At 43.1% G+C, this 27194-nt stretch overlaps 1 protein-coding gene across 1 annotated transcript in view; it reads left to right on the top strand.

Moving 5' to 3' along the window:
- Positions 1-14134, top strand: part of LOC137335953 (deleted in malignant brain tumors 1 protein-like) — a 55389-nt gene extending 41255 nt beyond the window's left edge. Inside the window, exons 7-16 of the mRNA XM_068001462.1 lie at positions 4011-4325; positions 5125-5439; positions 5528-5605; positions 5700-6008; positions 6928-7056; positions 7315-7404; positions 8042-8131; positions 9533-9622; positions 10423-10548; positions 12355-14134. Coding sequence (XP_067857563.1) covers positions 4011-4325; positions 5125-5439; positions 5528-5605; positions 5700-6008; positions 6928-7056; positions 7315-7404; positions 8042-8131; positions 9533-9622; positions 10423-10548; positions 12355-12356 — 1544 coding nt within the window. The 3' untranslated portion in view covers positions 12357-14134. The remainder of the gene's footprint in view (positions 1-4010; positions 4326-5124; positions 5440-5527; positions 5606-5699; positions 6009-6927; positions 7057-7314; positions 7405-8041; positions 8132-9532; positions 9623-10422; positions 10549-12354) is intronic.
- The last annotated feature ends 13060 nt before the right edge of the window (positions 14135-27194 follow it).

Here is a 27194-nt window from a genome sequence, read left to right on the forward strand (position 1 = left end):
GATCGACAACAAATGCTCCCACACATAATCCCAGTCCACACTGATCTACAACAGATCCCCACAACGCACAATCCCAGTCCACACTGCTCTACAACAGATCCCCCCACACATAATCCCAGTCCACATTGATCTACAACAGATCCCCCCACACATAATCCCAGTCCACATTGATCTACAACAGATCCCCCCACACAGAATCCCAGTCCACACTGCTCTACAACGTATCCCCCCACACATAATCCCAGTCCACACTGCTCTACAACGTATCCCCCCACACAGAATCCCAGTCCACACTGATCTACAACAGATCCTCCCACACATAATCCCAGTCCACACTGATCTACAACAGATCCTCCCACACATAATCCCAGTCCACACTGATCTACAACAGATCCTCCCACATATAATCCCAGCCCATGCTATTCTATAACAAGTCCTCATTGCCCATCATCACTTTCCACACTGACCTATAAGGCATCAGACTTATATTCGTGCAGCCGCCTCTAAATGCTGACGTCTTCATCCCACCCTATAGCTGCAACTCTATCCAATCCTACATCCCCAAGCCCTGTGCCCTATGAGACCGAGATCCTCTGTGTTGAAACCATCTTTGCCCCACTGTTAGCAAAACATTCTGCTGACTCGCTACTCTCTGGTATCTCCTGCTAATCTCCTATGTCTCTCCGCTTCTCTCTCATTTTAAAAACCTTCTCAAAACCCATGAGATTGACCCAGATCTTCGTCACACCTCGTGTTTTGGAGAAAAATTTGTTTGCAGTGTAGCTGGGTTTTCAAAAAGGCCTTCAATTGGCAAATTGACATCTCACTGAAGGCTGGTTGTAAATGATCTATCGTATCATTAAGTATTCTTAATGAATACTTTGCGTCTGTCTTCATAACAGAGGTTGTAGTTAAGGAGTAAGAGTGTGAAATACTGGATGCAACAAACATAGTTGGAGAGGAAGTATTAAGGGGCTTAGCATCTTTGAAAGTAGATAAATTGCCAGTTCCAGATGAAATGTATCAGATTCTGTTAAGAGAAGCAAGGGAGGAAATAGCAGAGGCTCTGACCATCATTTTCCAATCCCCTTCCTGGTTACAGGCGTGGTGCCGGAGGATTGAAGAACTGCTAATGTTGTCCCGTTGTTTAAAAAGAGAGAAAAGGATAGACCTAGTAATTTCAGGCTTGTCAGTCTAATCTCAGCGGTAAGCAAATTATTGGCATAAATTCTGAGGGACAGTATAAACCATCATTTAGAAAGGCACGGGTTAATCAAGGACAGTCAGCATGGATTTGTTAAGGGAAGGTGGTGTCTGACGAAATTGGTTCATTTTTTTGGGAAGGTCGATGAGGGTCATGCATTTGCTGTAGTCTGCATGGATTTTAGCACGGCTTTTGACAAGGTCCCACATAGCAGACTGGTCAGAAATGTAAAAGCCCATGAGATCCGAGGAAAAGTGTCAAATTGGATCCAGAATTGGCTCAGTGGCAGGAAGCAAAGGGTAATGGCTGACGGACATTTTTCTGAATCGAAGGCTGTTTCCAGTGGGGTTCCGCAGGGCTCAGTACCAAGTCCCTTGCATTTTGTGGTATATATTAATGATTTATACTTAAATGTAGAGGGCATGATTAAGAAGTTTGCAGATGATACAAAAATTAGCATGTGGTTGATATTGAGGACAGCTGTCGACCGCAGGAAGATATCAATGGACTGGTCAGGTGGGCAAAAAGTGGCAAATGGAATTCAATCCGGAGAAGTGAGAGTTAATGCATTTGGGGAGGTCAAACAAGGCAAGGGAAAACACAATAAATGGAAGGATACTGAGAGGTGTAGAGGAAAAAAAGGGACCTTGGAATGCATGTCCAGAGATCGCTGAAGGTAGCAGGACAGGGAGGCAAGGTGGTTAAAAATGCATACGGGATACTTTCCGTTATTGGCCGAGGTATACAATATAAGAACAGGGAGGTTATGCTCGGACTGTATAAAACATTAGTTAGGCCACAGCTTGAGCATTGCGTACAGTTCTAGTCACCACATTATAGGAAATATGTCATTGCACTTGAGAGGGTACAGAGGATATTTACGAGGATGTTGCCAGGACTGGAGAATTTCAGATATGAGGAAAGATTGGATAGGCTGGGGCTGTTTCCTTTGGAACAGAGAAAGCTGAGGGGTGCTTCAATTAAGGTGTATAAATTTATGAGTCGTCGAGATAGAGTGGATAGGAAACACCTATTTCACTTAGCGGAGAGGTCAGTAACCAGGGGGCATAGATTTACATTAATTGGTAGAGGGATTAGAGGGGAGCTGAGGAAAGGTTTTTTTCACCCAGAGGGTGGTGGGGGACTGGAAGTCACTGCCTGAACAGGTGGTAGAGGCAGAAACCCTCATCATACTTAAAAGGCACTTTGATATCTACTTGAAGTGCTGTATCCTACAAGGCTACGGACCAAGTGTTGGAAAGTGGAATTGGGCTGGGTAGTTCTAATTCGACCGGCACAGACACGATGGGCCAAATGGCCTTCTTGTGCGCCGTAAATTTTCAATGTTTCTACATATGATATAAATGGAGATGAAGCAGCATTGGTAGAAAGGTGGTTTTCAGACAAGAAGCTAAGTGTTGGAGTGCGTGGGCGTTGCTTGGATTGGAGAAGATTTGGAAGTCCTACTCCCCGGGTTCATTAATGCTCCACTTTTATTCCTGATATTTAGATGATTTGGATTGGAGAAGATTTGGAAGTCCTACACCCCGGGTTCATTAATGCTCCACTTTTATCCCTGATATATAGATGATTTGGATTGGAGAAGGTTTGGAAGTCCCACACCCCGGGGTTCATTAATGCTCCACTTTTATCCCTGATATATAGATGATTTGGATTGGAGAAGGTTTGGATGTCATACACCCCGGGTTCATTAATGCTCCACTTTTATTTCTGATATATGGATGATTTGGACTTGGAAAAAGGGAACACAATACTGAGATTGGCTGACGATAAAACAGTAAGGGATCTGGTTGACAGTGAGAACAGTAAAATGTTTCAGGCGGGCACAAACACGTTTGCAGAATCGTCAAATATGTGCCAGATTTAATTTAGTATGAATTTGGGGAATGCATTTGGGAGGAGAACCATGAATAGAAGCATACGTTCAATGCATTGATGTTGGCTGAACCGATACTTGGAACTTCACACAGAAAAGAGTGTATTTTGTGCTTCTATTAATCCGTGCACATGGACGGACACTGATATTTTGGCCGTGCCCAAGTTCCTGGCGTGATGAAGGTTGCTCCATAATGCTTTGGTACTGTGTGTGAAGTTAAATAAAGAAGAAAGGGCCAATGGTATTGTGGATTTAACAAATAAAGTCACAGACACAGGCATAGACATAAATCTGTGATGGGTTTCGCTTGGGTGATGACGGAAAGAGTAGTTCCTCTCTCTGGAGAGTTCGTGGTGGTCCTCAAATCAAGATTGTCCCTTAAGACTGAGACTAGACGTTAGGAGAAATGTATTTCTGCAGGAAACTGTTAAAGGACACACTGTTTTGCCACAGGCATTAGTTGATGCACAGACTATTGCATTTTAACGGAGAATGTGAGTCATCATTTGAATCAGATCAACATTCAGTGCTTTGGGAGAGAGAAAGAAAGTGGGATCAGTTGTTGACTTATCTGGCTAGTAGCTGACAAATGGGCTTTCTGTGTGCTGTAAGTGCCTATGGAAGGAACTAGAACAAATCGCAAACCTTTTTTTACCTCGGAAATGTAGTGAGGAGAGTTGCTGACACTGCGGATTGTCTGTGGTTAGTGTACGGAACGGAAGGAGAGGCCAGTTGGTAATTTCTATTGCCGTTCATTTGTACTGTGGTCCTGCAGGAGTCAGCTGATACTGGAGAAGAGACAGGGGGATTGGTGGAATAAAAGGGAAGGCAACTTGTAGAAATGTTGCAAGGACTAATCAAGCTCTTTCAATCCATTACATCTAATATAACCTACTTGATTTGCAACAGAACATAAACAGATAAGACTGGTGGATGGCGGAAGTCCTTGTGCTGGGAGAGTGGAAATTTACTACAATGGTGCCTGGGGGTCAGTATGTGATGATTCCTGGGATCCATTGGACACCAATGTTGTTTGCAAGCAACTGGGGTGTGGATATTCACTCACGGCGACAGCTCCGGTTTCCTGTGGCCAGGCCTCGGGGCCAATTTGGTTGGATGAACTGAGATGCACGGGTAACGAGTCGCTACTTTGGGAGTGCGATTCATCACCTTGGGGAGAGCATGACTGTATTCATAAAGAAGATGTCAGGATCGTATGTTCAGGTAAGTGAGTCGACACAGCAAGAGGGTATTCATGTTAAAGGAGAAAGGATTGTATATTCAGATAAGAAACTAAAGACAACAGGAGTGTGTTCATATAAAACGGGTAAAGGATGTACATATATGGAAGGGACGAAACACTTGATCATCTTCCCGAGCCAGTGATGAATGAATTGATCGAGACGGTAAAAGGCCGGGAGTCATTAGAGATTAGGAGGCGGTATTGTTCACTGAAACTCTCCCCCTGTAGTCCAGGACTGAATTTATAAACATTAACAGTGAAGCGAATTCCATCAGATGTCGGTGACAGATTCCAGTATCAATATCCCTTCCTCACTCCATCAGATGTCGGTGACAGATTCCAGTCTCAATATCCCTTCCTCACTCCATCAGATGTCGGTGACATATTCCAGTATCAATATCCCTTCCTCACTCCATCAGATGTCGGTGACATATTCCAGTAACAATATCCCTTCCTCACTCCATCAGATGTCGGTGACAGATTCCAGTATCAATGTCCCTTCCTCACTCCATCAGATGTTGGTGACACATTCCAGTATCAATATCCCTTCCTCACTCCATCAGATGTCGGTGACAGATTCCAGTATCAATATCCCTTCCTCACTCCATTAGATGTCGGTGACAGATTCCAGTATCAATATCCCTTCCTCACCCCATCAGATGTCAGTGACAGAGGGCTGTATCAATATCCCTTCCTCACCCCATCAGATGTCGATGACAGAGGGCTGTATCAACATTCCTTCATCATTGTCGAGTTACTGACACTCACTTCTATTCACAGAGCATAAGGAGATCAGATTAGTGAAAGGACGTCATCCTTGTGAGGGCCGAGTGGAGGTGTTCTATCGAGGATCCTGGGGAACAGTTTGTTACGATGACTGGGATAAGAAAGACGGTGAGGTGGTCTGTAAACAGCTGGATTGTGGATCAGTTATCAAGATTCCATTCGAAGCCCATTTTGGAGAAGGGACTGGGCCCATTTGGCTGGATAACGTTGAATGCCGGTCACACGAGTCCTTCTTGTGGCAATGTCTCTCCGCACCATGGGCTCAGCATGACTGTAAGCACAGAGAGGATGCCGGTGTGGTTTGCTCAGGTAACAGCCTGTGTTTACTCAGTGCAAGTACCATTCATGGATATCTTTACTACAGTGCATCATTTGGCGCATGTGTCTTGTACTGCAGGAAATCAATCGTTAACGAAGAGCGACAGTTTCCATTCTTGTACTGGGACACCTGACCACACAAGTGAACATTTACCAGGTAGTTTCCTTTTAAATAATATGGTCTTTACGTGGGATTCCGCTAATGAGTCATAAAATAACTGAACTTCCTGTTGATTTGTTGCTATATTCAGGTCAACAATTACGGTTAGTTGGAGGAAAGACTAACTGTTCGGGAAGAGTTGAGATCATGTTCAATAACACATGGGGGACGGTGTGTGACGATTCCTGGGATAGGCGAGAGGCCCGTGTGGTGTGCCGGCAGCTCGATTGCGGCTCCGCCCTTGCCGATTCCGGGGAGCCCGTGTATGGGAAAGGCGAGGGCCCTGTATGGCTGAACAGAGTCCAGTGCAAGGGAAGCGAACTCTTCCTGTGGGACTGTCGGTCATCAACATGGGCTCAGCGGGTCTGTGCTCACAAAGTCGCCAGTGTGATGTGTTCTGGTAGGAGCAGGAACATGTTTATTCAATCAATGGACGCCTTCATTTATTCATTTCCGTGCTTCATAGGAAATCTCTTGTTATCTATTTTAAAAGCGAGAGTGTAAAATGCTGATTTCCTTTCAACTGATATTGAATATTCGGCTTTGTCATCTCCCCATAAAACTGCAAAAAAACGACATGTACTTTTCAGTAGAAATTATTTTGTTCTTTAATTTGAGAATATTGATTGATCCGGATCAGTAGTCACTCTGTTTACTGATAAGATGAGACTGTTTGTTGTTTCAAACATTCTAAGATTGAACCATATCCCCTTCCCCCTGTTTCCTGTAACAAACCAGTTCTCCAGTTTGTTCTCTTCCGACAAACAGCCTCAATTTAAGTGGGCGAATTTCCCCCCTTTCTGGAAGTGTTGTTTCATTGAAGCAGACTTGTCGCTGTTCCCACAATAATTCGCTCTGTTTGTCTTAATCAAACTCCTCATTGCCCCTCCTCTGTCACTCCGCCTATCGTTTGTCTCTCTGCCGACAGTTACGGCAGTTCAAGTGGAGATTCATTGTGCCAAGTATTTTCAAACGTTTCGAATTGATAGGGCAAACAATAAATACAAATATATATTATTGTCTTTCATTCATGCTTTATCCCAATTTAAATTCATTAAGTTTTGACCATAGTTACTGCCCCTTCAATTGTGACATGCAACAAATCAACTGACCCACAGCCAGTTTGTCTCCTCTTCAATCCTTGTCCTTGTTATAAGAACTTCCTGCTGTGACCCTATCTCAAAGTTCCTATTTACTGCGATAGTTTTCTGCTCCTTGACTAAAAATCCAGCATTAACTCTCGACCTTAGTTAGATTTGAGTCTTGTCAATGGAGAAATCGCTGCTTTGGTCGGATCATTTTCCTCGTGTCTGTTTTAGTTACAGATGTGCTGATCCCGGGGGGAATAATATCCACGCCGGTTGCCGTTTCCATCATCCTGGGAACCCTGTTGGTTTTTGTGCTGATTGCACTAACTGTACAACAACAGAGACAGTCATCAAGAAGAGGTACCTTTAATCTTAGAGCCTCGGTGATCAGCAGTTTTCTGTGTGTGTTAAGGGGCTGTAAATTGCTCGCTGTAATGCTCGATCCCAGTTGTGAATCAGTCACCTTCTCACACTTGAAAGTACATTCTATTTTGTGGTTTTGAATGGAACAAGACAGGGGTCATTTATTCGGTGGATTTTGTTCTGTTCCTTGGAGATAGCTGTCGGGAGGAGTCCGGAATACAATGAATGAAATATATCTGTTTTACTCCTAAACAGTGAAAAATCGTAGCTTCAGTTATACGATTTCCAGACCGGGTGAACCAATTTATCAAGAAATCGATGACATTACAGCTGGAAGAGGATCGCGTGAGTCCCACCCCATGACATGTTCTGTCTGTCCAGGTGTCGCTTCCCCCCAATAAAACTCCGCTGCATTGAATGTATTTGGGACCAGTCCCGTGATATTCGGCCCTGTTCACAGGACACCTCCTTTCACGGTGAACATGGTGCTGTCTGATTGTTCAGATTATTAACTGTTGTCAGCTTCATGTTTGATGGGATTTCTATATTTCTCCCTTTCCTGTCTTTTCACAGTCCTCCTAGTTTCTAATTCTGAAGCTTTTTTTTGAGTGTTTTTCCCTACTCTCATTCAGAAGGTTGTGTCGATGTACTCTGAGCAGTCACTGTGCAGATTATCACACTCTCCTTGCCGCAGAGGGCAATGATGCTCCGTGTTGCTCCCACAGGTGGGATCACTGAGAGCACTGCGGTTTAAGAGTCCATACAATGAATATGATCACACTTATTACAAAGGCTCTGAGGTGTGAAGACTGTAAATGTATTTTTGTCTTTGTATTCTGGTATCATACTAACTAATGATGGTATTTGCTGGCGATCTGAACAGTTGACAAGATTTCTGTATGACAGCGTTTGTGTATTTGAAAGAATTTAACAGCCTTAATTTACATTAAATGTTCTTCACCGTTCTCATTTGTTTTGACAGTTTATCGATCTAATAGCGGAGAGATTGATCTGGAATATTATACCAGTTCAAGTTTACATCAAACCGACCAGAACTCGCAGAATCCTGAAGGTATGTACTACCCAGAACTGTGTAATAGTTTGTGACTGTTACATTCCGCATCTAATTACTCAGATCTGTGTAATATTTTGTAAATGTCCTTTCGTTGTGTAATTACTCAGATCATAGAATTTTACAACACAGAAGGAGACCATCCGGCCCGTCGTGTCTGTACCGGCTCTTTGAAAGAGCTGTCAAATTTAGTCCCACACCCCAGCTTTTTCCCATAACGCTGTGAATTAGTCCCCTTCACGTACATACCGAATTGCCTTTAAAAGTTCCTATGGAATCTGATTCCACCGCCCTTTCAGGTAGTGCGTTCCAGATCTGAGAGAAACAATTTCTCCTCATTTCCTCTCTAGTTCTTTTGCCAATTATTTTAAATCTGTGACCTCTGTTTACCGACCCACTTGCCAAAAGAAACAGTTTCTCCGGACTGGCTCGATCAAACCCCCTCATAATTTTGAATATCTTTATTAGTTCTCCCCTTAACCTTCTCTGCTCCAAGGAAAACAATCCCAGCTTCTCCAATCTCTTCACAAATCTGAAGTCCCTCATCCCTGATATCATCCTGATAAACCTGCTCTGTATCCTCACCAAGGCTTTACATCCTTCCTAAACTGTGGTGCCCAGATTTGTACACAATACCCCAGCTGAGGCCTAACCAGTGATTTGTAAAGGTTCAACATGACTTCCTTATTTTTTATACGATACCTCTATTTACAAAGCCAAGTATCCCATATGCTTTCTTCACCACATTATCAACTTGCTCATTATATACTAAGATCTGAGTAATATTTTGTTCGTGACATTTGGTTTGTAAATACTTAGATCTGTGTATTATCTTATAAATATGACATTCGGTGTGTAATTACTCATATCTGTGTAATATTTTGTGAATGAAATTCGATACCTTATTAATCAGATTTTGTGTAATATTTTGTAAATATTATGATCGGTGTGTAATTACTCAGATTCTGTGTAATATTTTGTAAATATTATGTTCGGTGTTTAATTACTCAGATTCTGTGTAATATTTTGTAAATATTATGTTCGGTGTGTAATTTCTCAGCTTCTGTGTAATATTTTGTGAATTTGATAATTAAGCACCAGCCACTGCTTGAAACATCGACAAAATGATACACACAGGGTGACAAAGAGCCAGGAATAACTAAAATAGTTTCTCACGCACCCAGATCCCTAAACCGGTGATGGTGATTGTTTTGCCATCAGATTGTAATAATGGCCGTGATGTCAATCAGGAATCCAGGAGCTCCACCCGATGGGTTCCCTTGAATACTTGTCAGGACGTGTGCGTCATTAATTTAGGAAAACTCTGTTTAAATGGTCTGGAAAAGACCGCCTTGCGGCTCCACCGCTGTTCTCCGCTAAAATGAACATTTCCTTTTATAGATTGGACCAGAGAGCGCCTCAGTAAACAGGATTACGATGACACTGATTCTGGCCCATTGAATGATCAGACCCCCAGCGCAGAGGGTCCTGGTAAGTTAACCCCTGGGCTCGGAGGCTGCCGACTCATTCCTTTATTTGTAAACACATTTCTGTACAATTGCACCAGCCCAATGCCAATCATTAATCGCCATTCGTACAATTGTTTTACAATTTGTGTTGAAAGTTCCCATTGGATGACTCATGCCTGTTGCCCTAAAAAGCCCGAAAATTGCTGTTGGTGATTAAGCCGACGAACACTTAACCCTGTCATACCACACTCAATTACCGGCTATCATGACAACGAAATAAGTCCAGTTTAAAGAAATAAATCAAACTCAATGTTAAAATAGCGGAGAAAGCAATTTCAATTTTTTTCGCCAATACCTGCGGCAATAATTAACGCCTACGGTTACATGTTGGTGAAAAGGTTTCTCCTGAATTCCTTATTGGATTTACTAGCCACTATTTTATATTTATGATCTCCAGTTTTTGTCTCTCCCACAAGTGGAAATCTTTTCTCTACTTCTCCCCTGTCAAAGCCTTTTATAATCTTAAATACCTCGATCAGTGGGGATATAGCATTGCATATGTGAGGTCCCGCGTTCAATTCCCAGCATCCCCAAAGGCTTTAACTTGCACGGGCTCGATGGGCCGAATGGCCTCCTATTTTGTAACCATTCTATATATCACCCCTTTGCTTTCTCTTTTCTAGGACTGAGGATTATTCCATATTGTCGATGGTCCCAAACTGCTTCCTGTAGTTTGATGATTGTGTAAAAAGGGGTTTGTGTTTTTCTCTGAAGTACGTTTTAAAACTCCTTCTCTGATTCCCAACAATCGTTTCCTTCCAGCACCAGTTCGGGGGAGTTGTGCCGATGTTGAGGGCGCGACCCCGAGCAGCACGCATTGTGACTCCTTGCTGGACAGAAGCTTCCGTCTCACACTCAGAAGGACCGCGGACCACCCCGCCACAGACTGTGAGTTCAATTCAGTAGAACGGCCCAGATAGTTAGTTCTCAGTAATCGACCGAGAGTCCATTAGTCTGTTTATTGACAGATCCCTGACCAGAAATATTCTATTATTAAAAAAGTTGGGGAGGAAAGTGCAAATTATCTTTCTGGCTTTCCACATGCAGCAATCTCAGTCTCTGTATCCCCTCCCTCTTTCTCTCCCTCTCTCTGTCTCTTGCTCTGTATCTCTGTCTGACTCTGTCTGTCTATTTATCCAGTTATATATATGTCGCTCTCTATCATCATTTCTATCTCTCTATCATCGTCTCTCTCAATCTCACTCTTCATCTATCTCCCTCCATATTTCTCTCTTTCCATCTTTCTACATCTATTTCTCTATCTCTCTACTTCTCCAGTTTGACAGAAGGATTTTCCAAACAAATCAAAAGAATAATATAGACTCAATTCTTACACTGAGACAATGGAGCAAAAGGCACTGACCCGAGGGGTCAGAAGACAAAATTCGGTCAGAGGGACTTCAACAGCTGCATATTGTTGCCAAGAAGATTGGCTGAGGCCAGGTCACCGGACTCGCTCAACAAACAGCGCAATGTTCAGAAGGTTCTTCATTTGGAAACAAAAGGGTGGTCGGTGGTCGTGAGGGATTGACAGTAACATTTCACGTCCGGGTTAAAGTTCAGCCCTGAATAGTGTAATGGAAGCGTCCCCTAGTGCGAGCTCTGAGTGAGTTCAGACAATATCAGTCCCAGTTCCAGATACAACCCAGTGAGCACTGGTCCACAGCAAAATTCAGCTTCAATTTGCACGAAACTGACAACTTTACTGAAGGATGAGTGTGGGAATAAGAAAACACCAGACTGGGGCAATGGCAGGGTTCTGTTGAGGTTGCAGTTATGTAAGGTTTTTGAGGCCGAATAAAGGCTCTGACTGTCAACCGTATTACATGTGATGAGTGAGCAGCTGATACCATCACTGATGCACACAATGGTGTCCATGTCCTGCCAACAGAAGCGTTCTCAGGTGCTTTCAAAGGGTGGGGTTTGGAAATGTTGCATGGAATCTGGGAAACACTTGGGGTCCAGACCGAGGACGTGCTCCAACATGGAGCTTGATGCCTAGGAGTGAGGAGAGTGAGATCTGTGCATTCAGGTGGAGAAATACAAAGGCCCACCGCCATCTTCTCAGGACAACTAGGGATGGGCAATAAACGCCGGCCTTGCCAGCGTCATCCCACATCCCGAGAATTAATTAAATACTGAATGCAAATGGGTGATTTGCGAAAGGTCAACATTGATAGTGGGGGGAGTGGAGTGGGGTGATTCACAACAGACCATCGTCAGAGACGTGGAGGGCGTGTGTTGGTGTCTGTGGTAGAGCAAGTTGCAGTGGTGGATGGTCCGGACATTGGAGGGATTCATAAACAAGCAGGAGAATTTCCTTTCAAAAGAAATGCGGGAAAGAAACCCGGGCACGGTCGGCCCCGGCCATAACCCAGATTGATTTGACTTTATTAGTGGACAGTTTTTAACAGTGAGGTGAGAGCTCCTGACCGGCCATCCACAATTGGAAAGATTTCCTCAGTCTTCTGTCCCATTGCCTCTTTATGCGGACAATTTGAGTTTCAATTTCATAAAAGTTATCAACTGTCTAAAATTGTCTTAAATTCATAAATTGCAAATGTCCCAGAGAATGTGAGACACATCAGTTTAAAATAAAGCCTGATCGTCACTGTCTGTATTTAGTCAATTTACAGAGTGGGAATGAGTTAATGAACTTCATTTACCAACATGTTTTCTTTTGTTTCGTGGCAGAATTTTGGTTGAAATATTCCAACCGGATGTGAATTCATCACCGGAAGTCCTAAAGTATTCGGCTCGATCATGGACGAATCTCGACTGACTGTCTCCACAGCCGTGGGTATTTTACATATTATCTCATGTTCGTTGCTAAGACAGCTTTATTTTCTGCTAAAATCCCTCCATGAAATTTGCCTTCTCAATCTATAGAATCTGATAGCGCAGAAGGAGGCCATTCGGCCCATCGTGCCTGTGCCGACTCTTTGAAAGAGCTGTCCAATTAGTCCCAATCCCCCGCTCTTTCCCCATTGCCCTGCAATTGTTTCATTTTCAAATATACAAAAAGAAAAAAAGACTTGCATTTATATAGCGCCTTACTCAACCTCCGGACGCCCCAAAGCACTTTACAACCAATGAAATACTTCTGAATTGGAGTCAATGTTGTAATATAGGAAGTGCGGCAGCCAATATGTGCACAGCAAGATCCCACAAACAGTAATGTTATAATATCAGATGATCTGTTTTCGTGATGTGGATTGAGGGATAAATATTGGCCAGGACACCAGGGATAACTCCCCTGCTCTTCTTCGAAAAAGTGCGATGAGATCTTTCACGTCCACCCGAGAGGGCAGATGGGGCATCGGTTCAACATCTCATTAAAAAGGACCGCACCTCTGGCAGTGCAGCATTCCCTCCGGACTGATCTGGGAATGTCAGCCTAGATATTGTGCTCAATTCTCTGGAGTGGGAATGAACCCACAATCTTCTAACTCAGAGGCGAGAATGCAGCCAACCGAATCACTCCAATACATGCAATTCCCTTTTAAAAGCTACTATTGAATCTGCTTCCACCACCCTTTCAGGCAGAGCGGTCCAGGCCAGTAACAACTCCCTGTGTAAATAAAACATGTCTCCTCATCTCCTCTCTGGTTCTGTTGATAATTATCTTAAGTGTGTGCCCTTTGGTTACCGACTCTCCTGCCAGTGGAAACGGTTTATCCGGATTTACTCCCTATCAAACCCCTAACTATTCTGAGGACCTCTATCAAATCTCCCCTTAACTTTATTTGTTCCAAGGAGAACAATCCCAGCTTCCCCAGTCTCTCCACATAACTGAATTCCCTCATCCCCTGTACCATTCCAGTAAATCTCCTCTGCACCCTCTCCAAGGCCTCCACATCCTTCCTAAAATGTGGTGCCCAGAATGAGACACAATACTCCAGCTGGGGCCTCACCTGTGATTTATAAAAGTTTACCATAACTTCTTTGCTTTTTACTTTATATCTCTGTTCAATAAGGGAAGGGTCCCTTTTATTTTTAACAGGTTTATCACCTTCTTCTGTGTTACCTCCTCCAGCCTGACAACCCCAGACACCCAATTTTCCCCGCCCTCTGACTCGGATCTCTTCTAACTCTCCCTCCGTCCAATCTGCCATCAGCGCCTCGGCCTTCAGCCGGCGAGCTCCCATATTCTAGAATCACCCCGCTCCACTCCCCCGAGGATCAATTTCCCTCGCCCCGAGTTGCACCCGGCTCTTTGATCAAGCTGCGTCTCATGCCTCCTCTTCCCTCTCCTTCACTCTGTGTTGCCTTTATTTCACATTCTCTTTGAAGCGCCTTGGGATTTTTTTCTACCTTAAAGGTGCCATTTAAAAAGCAAGTTATTGTTGTAAAATAAATAGATATAATGTCTTTCTTCTATAAATAAACATGGGGAATTTTTTTAACTGATGTAATTCTGCGGAAAATGTATTTTGAATTGAATTGTTTTATCAGCTGATGAACTTTGTATCGTTTTATGTCGCTGTTTTTACTCAAATGTTGTTAATGAAGAATATTAAAAATATCTGATGTAACAGACTGAGAACTGCGGTGCTTTGCTATTATTAAGTAAAATTGCTGTCCTCACCATTGCTTTCGTATCGGGATCATCCGTTTTAGTTACATTTTTAATCAGACTATTGCGGTTCCAACAGAATCACCAACACACAAATATTCCAGTTTCTCTGAAAGCCTCATGGAACCAACGAGGGACATCGGTTTCAAAATGACATATAACTCAATTTGGATTCTGCTTTTTGGAAAAAGTCCATCAGGACGTCACAGAAAAAATCAGCCTGTTTGTGTCAGTCGAATCCCCATCTCACACAAGTTATTCCTGCGGCCGAGTGTGGGGTTTAAGGAAAACAGTTACCGATAATTCAAAGATTAAATGCTGTTCAGCAAAATCCAGTGTTCATTAAACATCTGCTCCTGCCCTTGATTTCTGTTAAATTTCTAACTGGCATAAAGTCAATGGACAGACATAATGTAAGAGTTCGGGTGGGAGATGAGGATCATGTGAAAGGTACGAGTGGGATGTCGAGGCTGATCCGAGCTCTGGGTGAGGATGTAGATCTGGGACCGGGTTTGGGGACTGCATCATACAGCAGGGATATTGAGAGAATAATGTCACCTCCTGCTGGTGTGTACTCCATCATACAGCAGGGATATTGAGAGAACAATGTCACCTTCTGCTAGTGTGTAATCCATCATACAGCAATGATATTGATAGAATGATGTCACCTCCTGCTGGTGTGTACTCCATCATACAGCAGGGATATTGAGAGAACAATGTCACCTTCTGCTAGTGTGTAATCCATCATACAGCAATGATATTTATAGAATGATGTCACCTCCTGCTGGTGTGTACTCCATCATACAGCAGTGATATTTGTAGAATGATGTCACCTCCTGCTGGTGTGTACTCCATCATACAGCAGTGATATTTGTAGAATGATGTCACCTCCTGCTGGTGTGTACTCCATCATACAGCAGTGATATTTATAATATAATATCAGCCCCTGCTGGTGTGTACTCCATCATACAGCAGAGATATTTATAATATAATGTCACCTCCTGCTGGTGTGTAGTCCATCATACAGAGTGATATTTATAGAATAATGTCACCTCCTGCTGGAGTGTACTCCATCATACAGCAGTGATATTTATAGAATAATGTCACCTCCTGCTGGAGTGTACTCCATCATACAGCAGTGATATTTATAGAATATTGTCACCTCCTGCTGGTGTGTACTCCATCATACAGCAGTGATATTTATAGAATATTGTCACCTCCTGCTGGTGTGTGCTCCATCGTACAGCAGTGATATTTATAGAATAATGTCACCTCCTGCAGGTATGTACTCCATCACACAGCAGAGATATTTCTAGTATAATGTCACCTCCTGCTGGTGTGTACTCCATCATACAGCAATGATATTTATAGAATAATGTAACCTCCTGCTGTTGTGTACTCCAAAATACAGTAATGATATTTATAGAATAATGTCACCTCCTGCTGTTGTGTACTCCAAAATACAGCAGTGATATTTACAGAATAATGTCACCTCCTGCAGTTGTGTATTGCTTCATACAGCAGTGATATTTTTTAATAATGTCACCTCCTGCTGGTGTGTTCCCCATTATACAGCACTGTTATTAGTTTCATAGAATCATAGAAAGGTCACATCACGGAAGGAGGTCATTTGGCCCATCGAGTCCGCGCCAGCGCTATGGATGAGCAATCAAGCTCGTCCGACTCCCTGCCCTATCCTCGCAGCCATGCAACATTTTTCCTTGCAAGTACTTATCCAGTTCCATTTTGAAGGCCATGATCGAATCTGCCTCCACCACACCCTCGGGCAGTGCATTCCAGATCCTAATCACTCGCTGTGTTGAAAAGTTTGTCCTCATGTATCTTTTGCAAAACACCTTAAACCCATGTCCTCTGGTCCTTGACTCTTCCTCCAATGGAAACAGTTTCTCTCTATCTACTCTGTCTGGACCCTTCATGATTTTGAATGCCTCTATCAAATCTCTTCGCAACCGTCTCTGTTCCACGGAGAACAACCCCAGCTCCTCCAGGCTATCTACGTCATTTAAGTCCCTCGTCCCTTGAATCGTTCGAGTACATCTCTTCTACACCCCTCTGTAAGGCGTTTACATACTTCCTAAAGTGCGGTGACGTTATCCAATAAATATCACTGCTGCATGATGGTGTAAACGCCAGCAGGAGGTGACAATATTCTATAAATATCAATGATGTATGAACATAAGAACATAAGAACATAAGAAATTGGAGCAGGAGTAGGCCAATCGGCCCCTCGAGCCTGCTCCGCCATTCAATAAGATCATGGCTGATCTGATCCCAACCACAAATCTAAAGAACACAAGAAGTCGGAGCAGGACCCGGCCACATAGCCCCTGGGCCCTCTCCGCCACCCACAGGGCTTTGACCGATCCGAACTCAGCTTCATGTCCAATTTCCTGCCCGCTCCCCATAACCCCTAATTCCCTTTACTTCTAGGAAACTGTCTATTTCTGTTTTAAATTTATCTAATGATGTAGCTTCCACAGCTTCCTGGGGCAGCAAATTCCACAGACCTACCACCCTCTGAGTGAAGAAGTTTCTCCTCATCTCAGTTTTGAAAGAGCAGCCCCTTATTCTAAAATTATGCCCCCTAGTTCTAGTTTCACCCATCTTTGGGAACATCCTTACTGCATCATGATGGTGTACACACCAGCAGGGGGTGACTTTATCCTATAAATAGCACTGCAGTATGATGCAGTAATCATGGTTGACTTTAATCTGCATATAGACTGGCCAAACCAAATTAGCAATAATACTTTGGAGGATGAATCCCTGGAGTGTGTACGAGATGCTTTTTAGACCAGTACGTTAAGGAACCAACCAGGGAACAGGCTATTCTAGATTGGGTATTGTGCAATGAGAAAGGGTTCATTAATAATCTTGTTGTGCGGGGTCCTTAAGGGAAGAATGATTCTAACATGATAGAATTCTTCATTAAGATGGAAAATGAAGTTGTCCATTCTGAAACTAAGGTGCTAAATCTGAACAAAAGAAAGTACGAAGGTATGAGGAGTGAGTTGACTATGATAGATTGGGAAGCTTCATTAAAAGGCATGACAGTGGATAGGCAATGGATAACATTTAAGGAATGAATGCATGAATTGCAAGAATTATACTTTCCTTTCTGTCGCAAAAACACAAAAGGAAATGAGGCCCAACCATGGCTAACAAAAGAAACTAAGGATAGTATTACATCCAAAGAGGAGTCATATAAAGTTGCCAGAAAAAGGAGCAAGGCTGAGGTTTGGGAATTGTTTAGAATAAAGCAATAAAGGACCAAGAGATTTATTAAGAGAGGCAAAATAGAGTATGAGCGCAAACTTGCAACGAATATAAAAGTGGAATGTAAAAATTTCTACAAATATGTAAAAAGAAAAAGATTAGTGAAGACAAATGTAGGTCCCTTACAGTCAGAAACGGGAGAATTAATAATGTAGACCAGGGAAATGGCAGAGCAATTAAACAAATATTTTGGTTCTGTCTTCATGGAAGAGGACACAAAAAAATTCCCAGAAATGCTAGGGAACCAATGGACTAGTGAGAAGGAGCAATTAAAGGAAAATCGTATTAATAAAAAATAGTGCTGGAGAAATTAATGGGACTGAAAGCGAATAAATCCCCAGGACCTGAAAATCTGCTTCCAAGAGTACTAAAACGTAGCCATGCAAATAGTGGATGCATTAGTTGTTTTCTTCCAAAATTCTATAGATTATGGAACAGTTCCTGCAGATTGGAGGGTGGCAAATGTAACCCCACTTTTTTAAAAAAGGAGGGAGAGAGAAAACAGGGAACTACAAACCGGTTAGCCTAACATCAGTATTAGGGAAAATGCTGGAGTCTATAATAAAGGACGTGATAACAGGACACTTAGAAAAGGGATTAAACAAAGTCAGCATGGATTTATGAAAGGGGAATAATGTTTGACAAACCGACTGGAATTTTCTGAGGATGTAATTGTTCGAATAGATTAGGGAAAATCAGTGGATGTGGTGTATTTGGATTTTCAGAAGGCCTTTGATAAAGTCCCACATTAGATGTTAGTGTGCAAAGTTAAAGCACATGGGATTGGAGGTAATATACTGGCATGAATTGAAAATTGGTTAACAGATAGCTAACATAGAGTTGGAATAAATTGATCTTTTTCCGGGTGGCAGGCAGTGGTAAGTGGGGTACCGCAGGGATCAGTGCTTGGGCCCCAGCTATTCACAACATATACCGATGATTTGGAAGAGAGAACCAAATGTTAAATTTCCAAGTTTGCTAACGACACAAAAGTACGTGGGATCGTGAGTTATGAGGACGATGCAAAGAGGCTTCAAGGCAAATTAGACAAGTTGAGTCAGTGGGCAAATACATGGCAGATGCAGTATAATGTAGATAAATGTGAAGTTGTCCACTTCGGAAGGAAAACAGAAAGGCAGAGTATAATTTAAATGGTGATAGATTGGGAAATGTTGATGTACAAAGGGATCTGGTTATCCTTGTACATCAGCCACTGAAAGCAAACATGCAGGTGCAGCAAGCAGTTATGAAGGCAAATGGTATGTTGGCCTTCATTGCAAGAGGATTTGAGTAAAGAAGCAAGGATGTCTCACTGCAGTTATACAGGGCCTTGGATATTGTCTGCAGTTTTCGTCTCCTAAGCTGAGAGAGCATATACTTGCCATAGAGGGAGTGCAGCGAAGGTTCACCAGACTGTTTCCTGGGATGTCAGGACTGTCGTATGAGGAGAGATTGTGTCGACTTGGCTTGTATTGATTGCAGTTCAGAAGAATGAGAGGGGATCTCATTGAAACATATAAAATTCTGATCGGGCGAGACAGACTGGATGCAGGGAGAATGTTTCCTCTGGCTGGGGTGGTCCAGAACGAGGGGTCACAGTCTCAGGATACGGGGGAGGCTATTTAGGACTGAGATGGGGAGAAATTTCTTCACTCAGAGGGAGTTGAACCTGTGGAATTCCCTACCACAGAAGGCTGTGGAGGTCAAGTCACTGAATATGTTTAAGAAGGAGCTCGATAGATTTCTAGACTCAAAAAGTATTAAGGGGTATGGGAAGAGAGCGGGAATATAGTATTGAGATAGAAGATCAGCCATGATTATATTGAATGATGGAGCAGGCTCGAAGGGCCGAATTGCTTACTCCTGCTCCTTCTTTCTATGTCTCTTTGTTTCTAACAGATTCACGAAAGGAAACATGGGTCCCTTGGAGACAGAGACAGGAGAAATTATAACGGGGAATAAAGAAATGGCAGAGACGTTTAACAAATATATTGCATATTTCTTCAAAGTAGAAGACACAAAGAACGTATCGGAAATAGTGGGGAATCTACCTTCTAATGAGAGTGAGGAACTTAAAGTATTTAAGATTAGTAATGAAAAAGTACTGTAAACATTAATGGGTCTAAAAGCCGCCAAATCTCCCGGGCCTGATTGCCAACATCATAGGGTTTTAAAAGAGGTGGCTGCAGAGATAGTGGATGCATTGATTTTGATCTTCTAGAATTCCTTGGATTCTAGAAAGGTTTCCGTGGATTGGAAGGTAGCAAATGTAACCCCGCTATTCAAGAAAGGAGGGAGAGAGAAAACAGGCCAGTTAGCCTGACAATAGTAGTAGGGAAAATGGTAGAATCTATTAATAGGGACGTAGTAACAGGGCACTTAGGAAATCATAATTTGATTATGCACATGCAACACGGTTTTATGAAAGGGAAATCGTGTTTGACAAATGTATTAGAGTTTTGAGGGTGTAACTATCAGGGTACAAAAGTGAGAACCAGTCGATGTAGTATGTCTGTATTTTCAAAAGGCATTACATAAGGTGCCGCACAAGTGGCTGTTACTCAAGATTAGGGTCATGGGATTGTGAGTAATATATTAGCCTGGATTGGGGATTTATTGACGGACAGTAAACAGAAAGCCGGAATAAACAGGTCATTTTCGGGTTGGCAGGTTATAACTAGTGGGGTGCCGTGGAGATCAGTGCTTGGGCCTCAGCTATTTACAATCTATATTTATGACTTAGATGAGGGGACCGAGTGTAATGTATCCAAGTTTGCTGATGATACAAAAGTAGGTGGGAAAGTAAGCTGTGAGGAGGACGCAAAGAGGCTGCGAAGTGATACAGACAGGTTAAGTGAATGGGCGTGAAGGTGGCAAATGAAGTATAAAGAGGGGAAATGTGAGGTTATTTACTTTGTAGGAAGAATTGAAAAGCAGAATATCGTTTAAAATGTGAGAGACTACGAAATGTTGCTATTCAGAGAGATTTGTGTGTCCTTGTACACGGATTACAGAAAGTTAACATGCAGGTGCAGCAAGCAATTTGGAAAGCAATTAGTATCTTGGCCTTTATTGCGAGGTGGTTGTAGTATAAGGGTAAGGAAGTCTTGCTGCAATTATACAGGGCTTTGGTGAGACCACACCTGGAGTACTATGTACAGTTTTGATCTCCTTACCTGCGGAACAATTGCCTTAGAATTGGTGCTAAAAAGTTTGGCTGGATTGATTCCTGGGATGAGAGGTTGTCCTGTGAGGAGAGATTGAGTAGAATGGGCCTATATCCTCTGGAGTTTACAATAATGAGGTGATGTCATTGAAAAGTATAAAATTATTAGAGGACTGGACAGTGTAGATGCTGAGAGGCTGTTTTCCCTAGCTGGAGACTCGAGAACTAAGGGTTATCATCTCATGATGAGGAGTCGGCCATTTAGGACAGATATGAGGAATAATTTCTTCACTGAGAGGGTTGTGAATCATTGGAATTCTGTACCCCGGAGTGCTGTGGATGCTGAGCCGTTGAGCCGTTGAATATATGCAAAACTGAGATCGATAGATATTTGAGTGCTCAGGGACTCAAGGGATATGGAGATAGGTCGAAAGTCGAGTTGAGTTCGTAGATTAGCGATGATCTCATTGACTGGCGGGGCAGATTCGAGGGGCTGAATGGCCGACTCCTGTTCCTATTGGTAAAGTTGGCAGTTGGAAAGGCAGAACTTGCCAGCTGTTCCAAAATTTACAGCCTGAACAGGGACTTGATCCCTGGATCCTCAGATCCCGACCTGTTTTAAAAGTCTGATGTGCTAACGACTGAGTTACCCAGGCTCGCTGTTAGAGTAGATCCCATTGTACAGATTCATGGTAGTACTATAAATTATTCCTTGTCGATGTCGAACGAGGGTGAGGGTCCGTTTTTTTAAAATTCTCAATAACGTGTTTAGGAGAATCCTTGTTTCTGTTGAACATGATGTAAGAAACATGGACAGTGAACTCGTGAGTTCACAATTCTTTTTGTTTGTGCCAAATATTCTGTCTTCGTTCACACTAATTAAAAGAAAACACTTTACCCAATGGCTCAAAAGCTAAACTTGTTCCACACAGGAGCTGGAAAACGCCTCTTGACCTTTCAGCCGATCAACAATTGAAAGCTGATTAATTTCACCCGTTACAACGTGACACCAGGCAGCAAATTTTCTTCCGGAATTTTCCCTACACGACACTTCAAACCGATGAATACCAACTTCACGGAAAGAAGAATTATGTGTTTGGTTCTTTAGATTTAAAGACCTCGTGCCGGCTCCTTTACCATTTCAGCTGCCGTCAATCGCCCCCTCTCCCTCCTATAAACAATATAAATTGGAGGGCGCAATTCTAAAAGGGGTGGAGGAACAGGGGGATATGGGGATGTATGTGCACAAATCGTTGAAGGTGGCAGGGCAGGTTGAGAAAGCCATTAAAAAAGCATACGGGGTGCTGGGCCTTATAAACTGAGGCATGGAGTACAAAAGCAAGGAAGTCATGATGAACCTTTATAAAACACTGGAGTATTGTGTCCAGTTCCAGGCACCGAACTTTAGGAAGGATGTGAAGGCCTCAGAAAGAGTGTGGAGGAGATTTACTAGAATGATACCAGAGATGAGGGACTTAAATTTCGTCGATAGACTGGAGAGGCTGGGATTGTTCACCTTGGAACAGGGAAGGTTAAGAGGAGAATTGATTGAAGTGTTCAAGATCAGGAAGGGTCTACGCAGAGTGGATAGAGAGAACCTGTTCCCTTTGGCGGAAGAGTCTAGAACCAGAGGGCATAGATTTAAGGTGATTGGCAAAAGAACCAAAGGTGATGTGCGGAGAAACTGTTTTTACACAGCGAGTGAATAGAATCTGGAATGCTCTGCCAGAGCGGGTGGTGGAGGCAGATTCAATCATGGCCTTCAAAATGGCAATGTGTAAGTAATTGAAACGAAAAAATGTGCAAGGCTACGGGGATAGGGCGGGGCAGTGGGACGAGCTGGATTGCTCATGCATAGAGCTGGCACGGACTCGATGGGCCGAATGGCCTCCTTCATTTCTGTAACCTTCTATGATTCTATACAGTAAAACGGCACCTGCTATTGCAACACAGTAGGCCAGAGGAGACTCAGTGCCCACATGGGAACACGAAGAAGTCGATGTGTTATGGAATATACTGTTTGAACTTTGAACTCTGGTCAAAATGTTCAGAAGCAAAAGGCTCAATTACTTTAGGTGAGGTTGAAACTCACAACCTCGGCATTTCTCGAGAGTATAATTGTTGTAGAAATAACGCGCGCTGACCGATTGCGCCACCAGAGCCGCGCACGGTCTGTGTCACCAGTGCTCCCATCAAACACCTTCCTCGTCGGTCTCTCAATTATCGCTTAGTGATGTTTCCCACACAGAAGCCTCCAACCAAGAGGCGCTTCGTTAAACATCCGCAGTGACCTTTAAAAGCCGTGGAATCTGAAATAAAACTCCAGAAGATAAGAACTTTTAATTATATTATTAGTGACTTAAGGACAATCATGGTACTTCAAGGAGGATTTGGGGAAAGTGGGAGCTGAAACTAAGAAACTCTCTCTGGGCTGTCGGTTACTGAAGAGATGGGCGTTATTTCATTTCAAAATCGAGTCTCTGATCTTTCTGATGGGGAAGTGTGAAAGAAGATTGTGGTTAGTGGCAGTTGCCGGTGAGATCTAGAGGAGAGGGAGAAAAGACAAAGTCACAGCTGTGACAGCTCAAGTGCTCCGCTTATCTGTAATATTTAAAAAGGAATGTACAATACAGGACAAACCGATTTGGTATCGGTTATCAAAAATATTAAAAGACACGGGGTCAAATGGGGATTTGTGAAGAGGGAACGGATTTAACCGCCAGACCGAAATCATTCCACATGAATCTGAAGCGTCTTGCGGAAAACGGCAGTGCGAACTGTTATGTTCGTGTCATGACTTGAAAGACCCTCCAATTACCGACAGTATCTTTGAACGAGTTGTGCAGCAAAACCGCGATTGAAGCTGCTTTGAATTTGTCAAACGTGTAGGTGCCGATATTGGGGTTGATAAGGGTCGATTTCAATTATTTGAAATCTCACCATCTGACCCGAAGATTGACCGCAGAATCGAGTTTTTCCTGTAAGTCCTGAATTGAAGGGAAAGGCGCAACAAGCAGGTCGGAGAAATGAAGAGCAGAAAATGTGGATGAAACGTGCACGAGTGAAAATCCCTGTATGTTGGAAGACTCAGTCCCCAGTGGTGGAGAGTATTGGGATTTCAATCTGTTTCACAGCTCACACACACACCACTGGCTCATTTAATCACGATGTGGAGATGCCGGTGATGGACTGGGGTGGACAAATATAAGGAATCTTACAACACCAGGTTATAGTCCAACAAATTTATTTTAAAATCACAAGCTTTCGGAGATTATCCCCTTCGTCAGATGACGAAGGGGATAATCTCCGAAAGCTTGTGATTTTAAAATAAATTTGTTGGACTATAACCTGGTGTTGTAAGATTCGTTACATTCATTTAATCACCTTCAACAACTCGATTACATCATCACTTAATCTTCCATACACAAGGAAATACAAACCTTGTCTGTGCAACCTGTCCGACATAACTGAACTATTTTAGCCCGGTATCATTCTGGTGAATCTGCGCTGCACCCCCTCCAAGGCCAATATATCCTTCCTGAGGTGTGGTGCTCAGAACTGAATGCAGGACTCGAAATGTGGTCTCAGCAGAGTTGATATAACTGGAACATAACTTCCACCCCTTTGAATTCCAGCTCCATGGAGATAAAGGCCAACATTCCATTAGCCTTTTGGGTTATTTTTTGTAAATGTCCACTGACTTTTAGTGATTTCTGCACTTGGGCCCTTAAACATCTTTCCTCCTCCACAGTTCCTAGCTTCTCACCAGTTAGAAAATATTCCAACCTATCTTGCTTCGGTCCAAAGTTCATACTTCCCCATATTGTAAGGTTGAACAGACTGGGGCTCTTTTCCATAGGAGAGAGAAGGCTGAGGGCTGAACTCATACTGGACTTCAAGATTATGCAAGGGTTTGATAGATCAGATGTGGATAAGGTGTTTGAACTTTTGGTGGTGAGGATTCCAAAACTTGGGCCCATAAATAAAAGATTGTCACTAAGTAATCCAATATGGCATTCAAGAGAACCATATATACCCAGAGACTCGTTAGAATGTGCAACTCGCTACCTCAAGAAGTAGTTAAGACGAAAAGCATGGATGCGTTTACGGGGAAGCTAGATAAACACATGGAGGAGAAAGGAATATAAGGGCTTGCTCATAAGGTTAGATGAAGAGGGGTTCGAGAAAGTTCGTCTGCAGCATAAACACCGGCATAGTCCAGTTGGGCCGAATTGCCTGTTTCTGAGATGTACATTCTATGTAATTCTATGTAAGTTCCATCTGCCACAGTTTTACCAACTCACTTAATCTATCAGTTTGAATTATAACTTTATGCTCCGACCTGCACTACTCACTGTGCCACCTAACTTGGTGTCGTCGACAAACTTGGATATACGGCTCTCATTCATTCATCTACGTCATTTATGCATATAGTAAAAAGCTGATGCCCCGGTACAGATCCCTGGGGGACACCACTAATCACATCCTGTCAATTTGAGCACAGATCCTTTATCACTACTCTCTGTCTCCTACCTCCTAACCAACTCCCTACCCATGTCAATGGGTTGCTTTAATTTCCATGTGCTCCCATTTGTGTTAACAGTCTCTTATGTGGCACCTCATCGAATGCCTCTGGAAGTCAATATACATATAACACCCATAGACACTCCATTAGCTACCACGTTATTATATCTTCAAAAAGTTCAACTAGTTTCGTTGGACTTGACTTCGCCTTTACAAATCCATGCTGGCTCTCTCTGATCAACGCACTGATGGACACACAAAGATAAACACAGCCTGAAACGCCGGCAGTATCGGGATTCACAGGGAAACGGGCAAGCGAAATTGACAAAGATGGAACAGTCTGAACCCCCAACAGAATGTGGCGTGTGGCTGATAGATATTAAAGAGAAGAGGTGAAAAGCAATGCCAGGAATTGGCTCCGTGGCTTAGTTGGTTAAAGCGCCTGTCCAGTAAACAGGAGGTCCTGGGTTCAACTCCCAGCCTTTATGTAAGTTATACTGTTTCGTGAATCTGGTATGCGAAAACACACAGTGCGGTGTTTGTCCTTGGTCAGGAGCAAACACAAAACTGATCAGCATGCCTCTTCAAAAATGCCCTTTCATTCTACAAATAGACCTCTCATGGAATGTGACCAGAACACGTCAATGGAAAGATACCTTCTTGTCTCTGGGCTGGTTGAGGTCGGGGAACAATTCTCGATTCGAGAGTCACAGCCCGGAGATGCCTGAATTTAACCCGAGACTTGTGATCTTGACTTTTGCAAAGAGGGGAATGAAGTCCCCAAATCACTCCACCTGAATCTCAAGCTCCTGCTGAAGAAGTTCAGTTCAAACAATCAGGAATTTAAAGGCACCTCAATGACCTGCACGTTCATTGAACGAGCTTTGCTTACAATTGCATTCGACCTTGAAACCGCTCTGGGCTTTGATCTCACTGAAGCAGAGTATGGCCGCTTTGTATCTGTGAGCATGTCGGTGACGAGGTTCGCTTTGATATTGGTCGCTTCCAATTTTAAAATTTCACCAAGCGTCAGGGAAAAGAAACCGAGAATCGAATTGTCCCTGCAAGTGATGAAGTGAAGGGATTGGTGCTCCAAGCAGACTTTGAAAATGCGCAGTGCAGTCGCTCAGGAGTTCCAAATCCAGACTCTCGCCACTGGGCGATTATATTAACTGAACTTTACTCTGGCCCAGTGTCACCGCGCTGAAATCGAGTATTTCTCCGGCACGTTTCTCTTAACTTCATAGTTGCTGATTTCAGAGTGAAGACCGGCTCGTTGGATTTTCACTCCTGCAAGCTTCAACCATTCATTTTGGACTGACAGTTGACAACTGTTATATTGGTCACTGCAACCTCAAAGTTTAGCTGAGTGAATTATTGGTTTAGTAGGTAAATTCTTCACCTGTCTCGTAATGCTATCGGTTAACGCGAAAGTTTGATGGTTTGAGCCCTAATTTTATTTTCCCTAAGGATTCATCGCCTCAAAGCTCCAGGGTTTCAATGTGTGTTTTGTCTGCAAGAAAATGTAACGTGATCATTGCCGGCTGAGCAGGACTGATATTCCACCATTTACCCTGTAGTCGGAGAGCAGGCACATCAATCATATAAAGGAAGGAACTTTGGCTTCACAGAAATCACAATTCATAACCCATTTATTTTTAGCGGGTATATTTTAAATGATTTAACGCCTGCCTTAAATGGTCGACCGAGGACTGTCACACAAACAGGTTAAATCTTCATACAATAATTGCCACAGTCATTTTTAGACTGGATGCCGCACGGCCACTTTGCTGTCAGTGAAGAGAGACCAGAAAGAGCGAAGTGCCGTTTGCCCCTCTCAGTGTGGCCCTGAAGGACTGTGTCCAGGCTGAAGTTCTGTTCCCACCGGGCGATCCTCCCCCCAGATTGTCCTTTCTGAGCTCCAGCCAGGCGATGCTAAACACTCAGTGGGAAAGACCAAAATCTCCAACA

This window comes from Heptranchias perlo, chromosome 20, assembly GCF_035084215.1.
Source record: "Heptranchias perlo isolate sHepPer1 chromosome 20, sHepPer1.hap1, whole genome shotgun sequence".
Classification (NCBI taxonomy): domain Eukaryota; kingdom Metazoa; phylum Chordata; class Chondrichthyes; order Hexanchiformes; family Hexanchidae; genus Heptranchias; species Heptranchias perlo.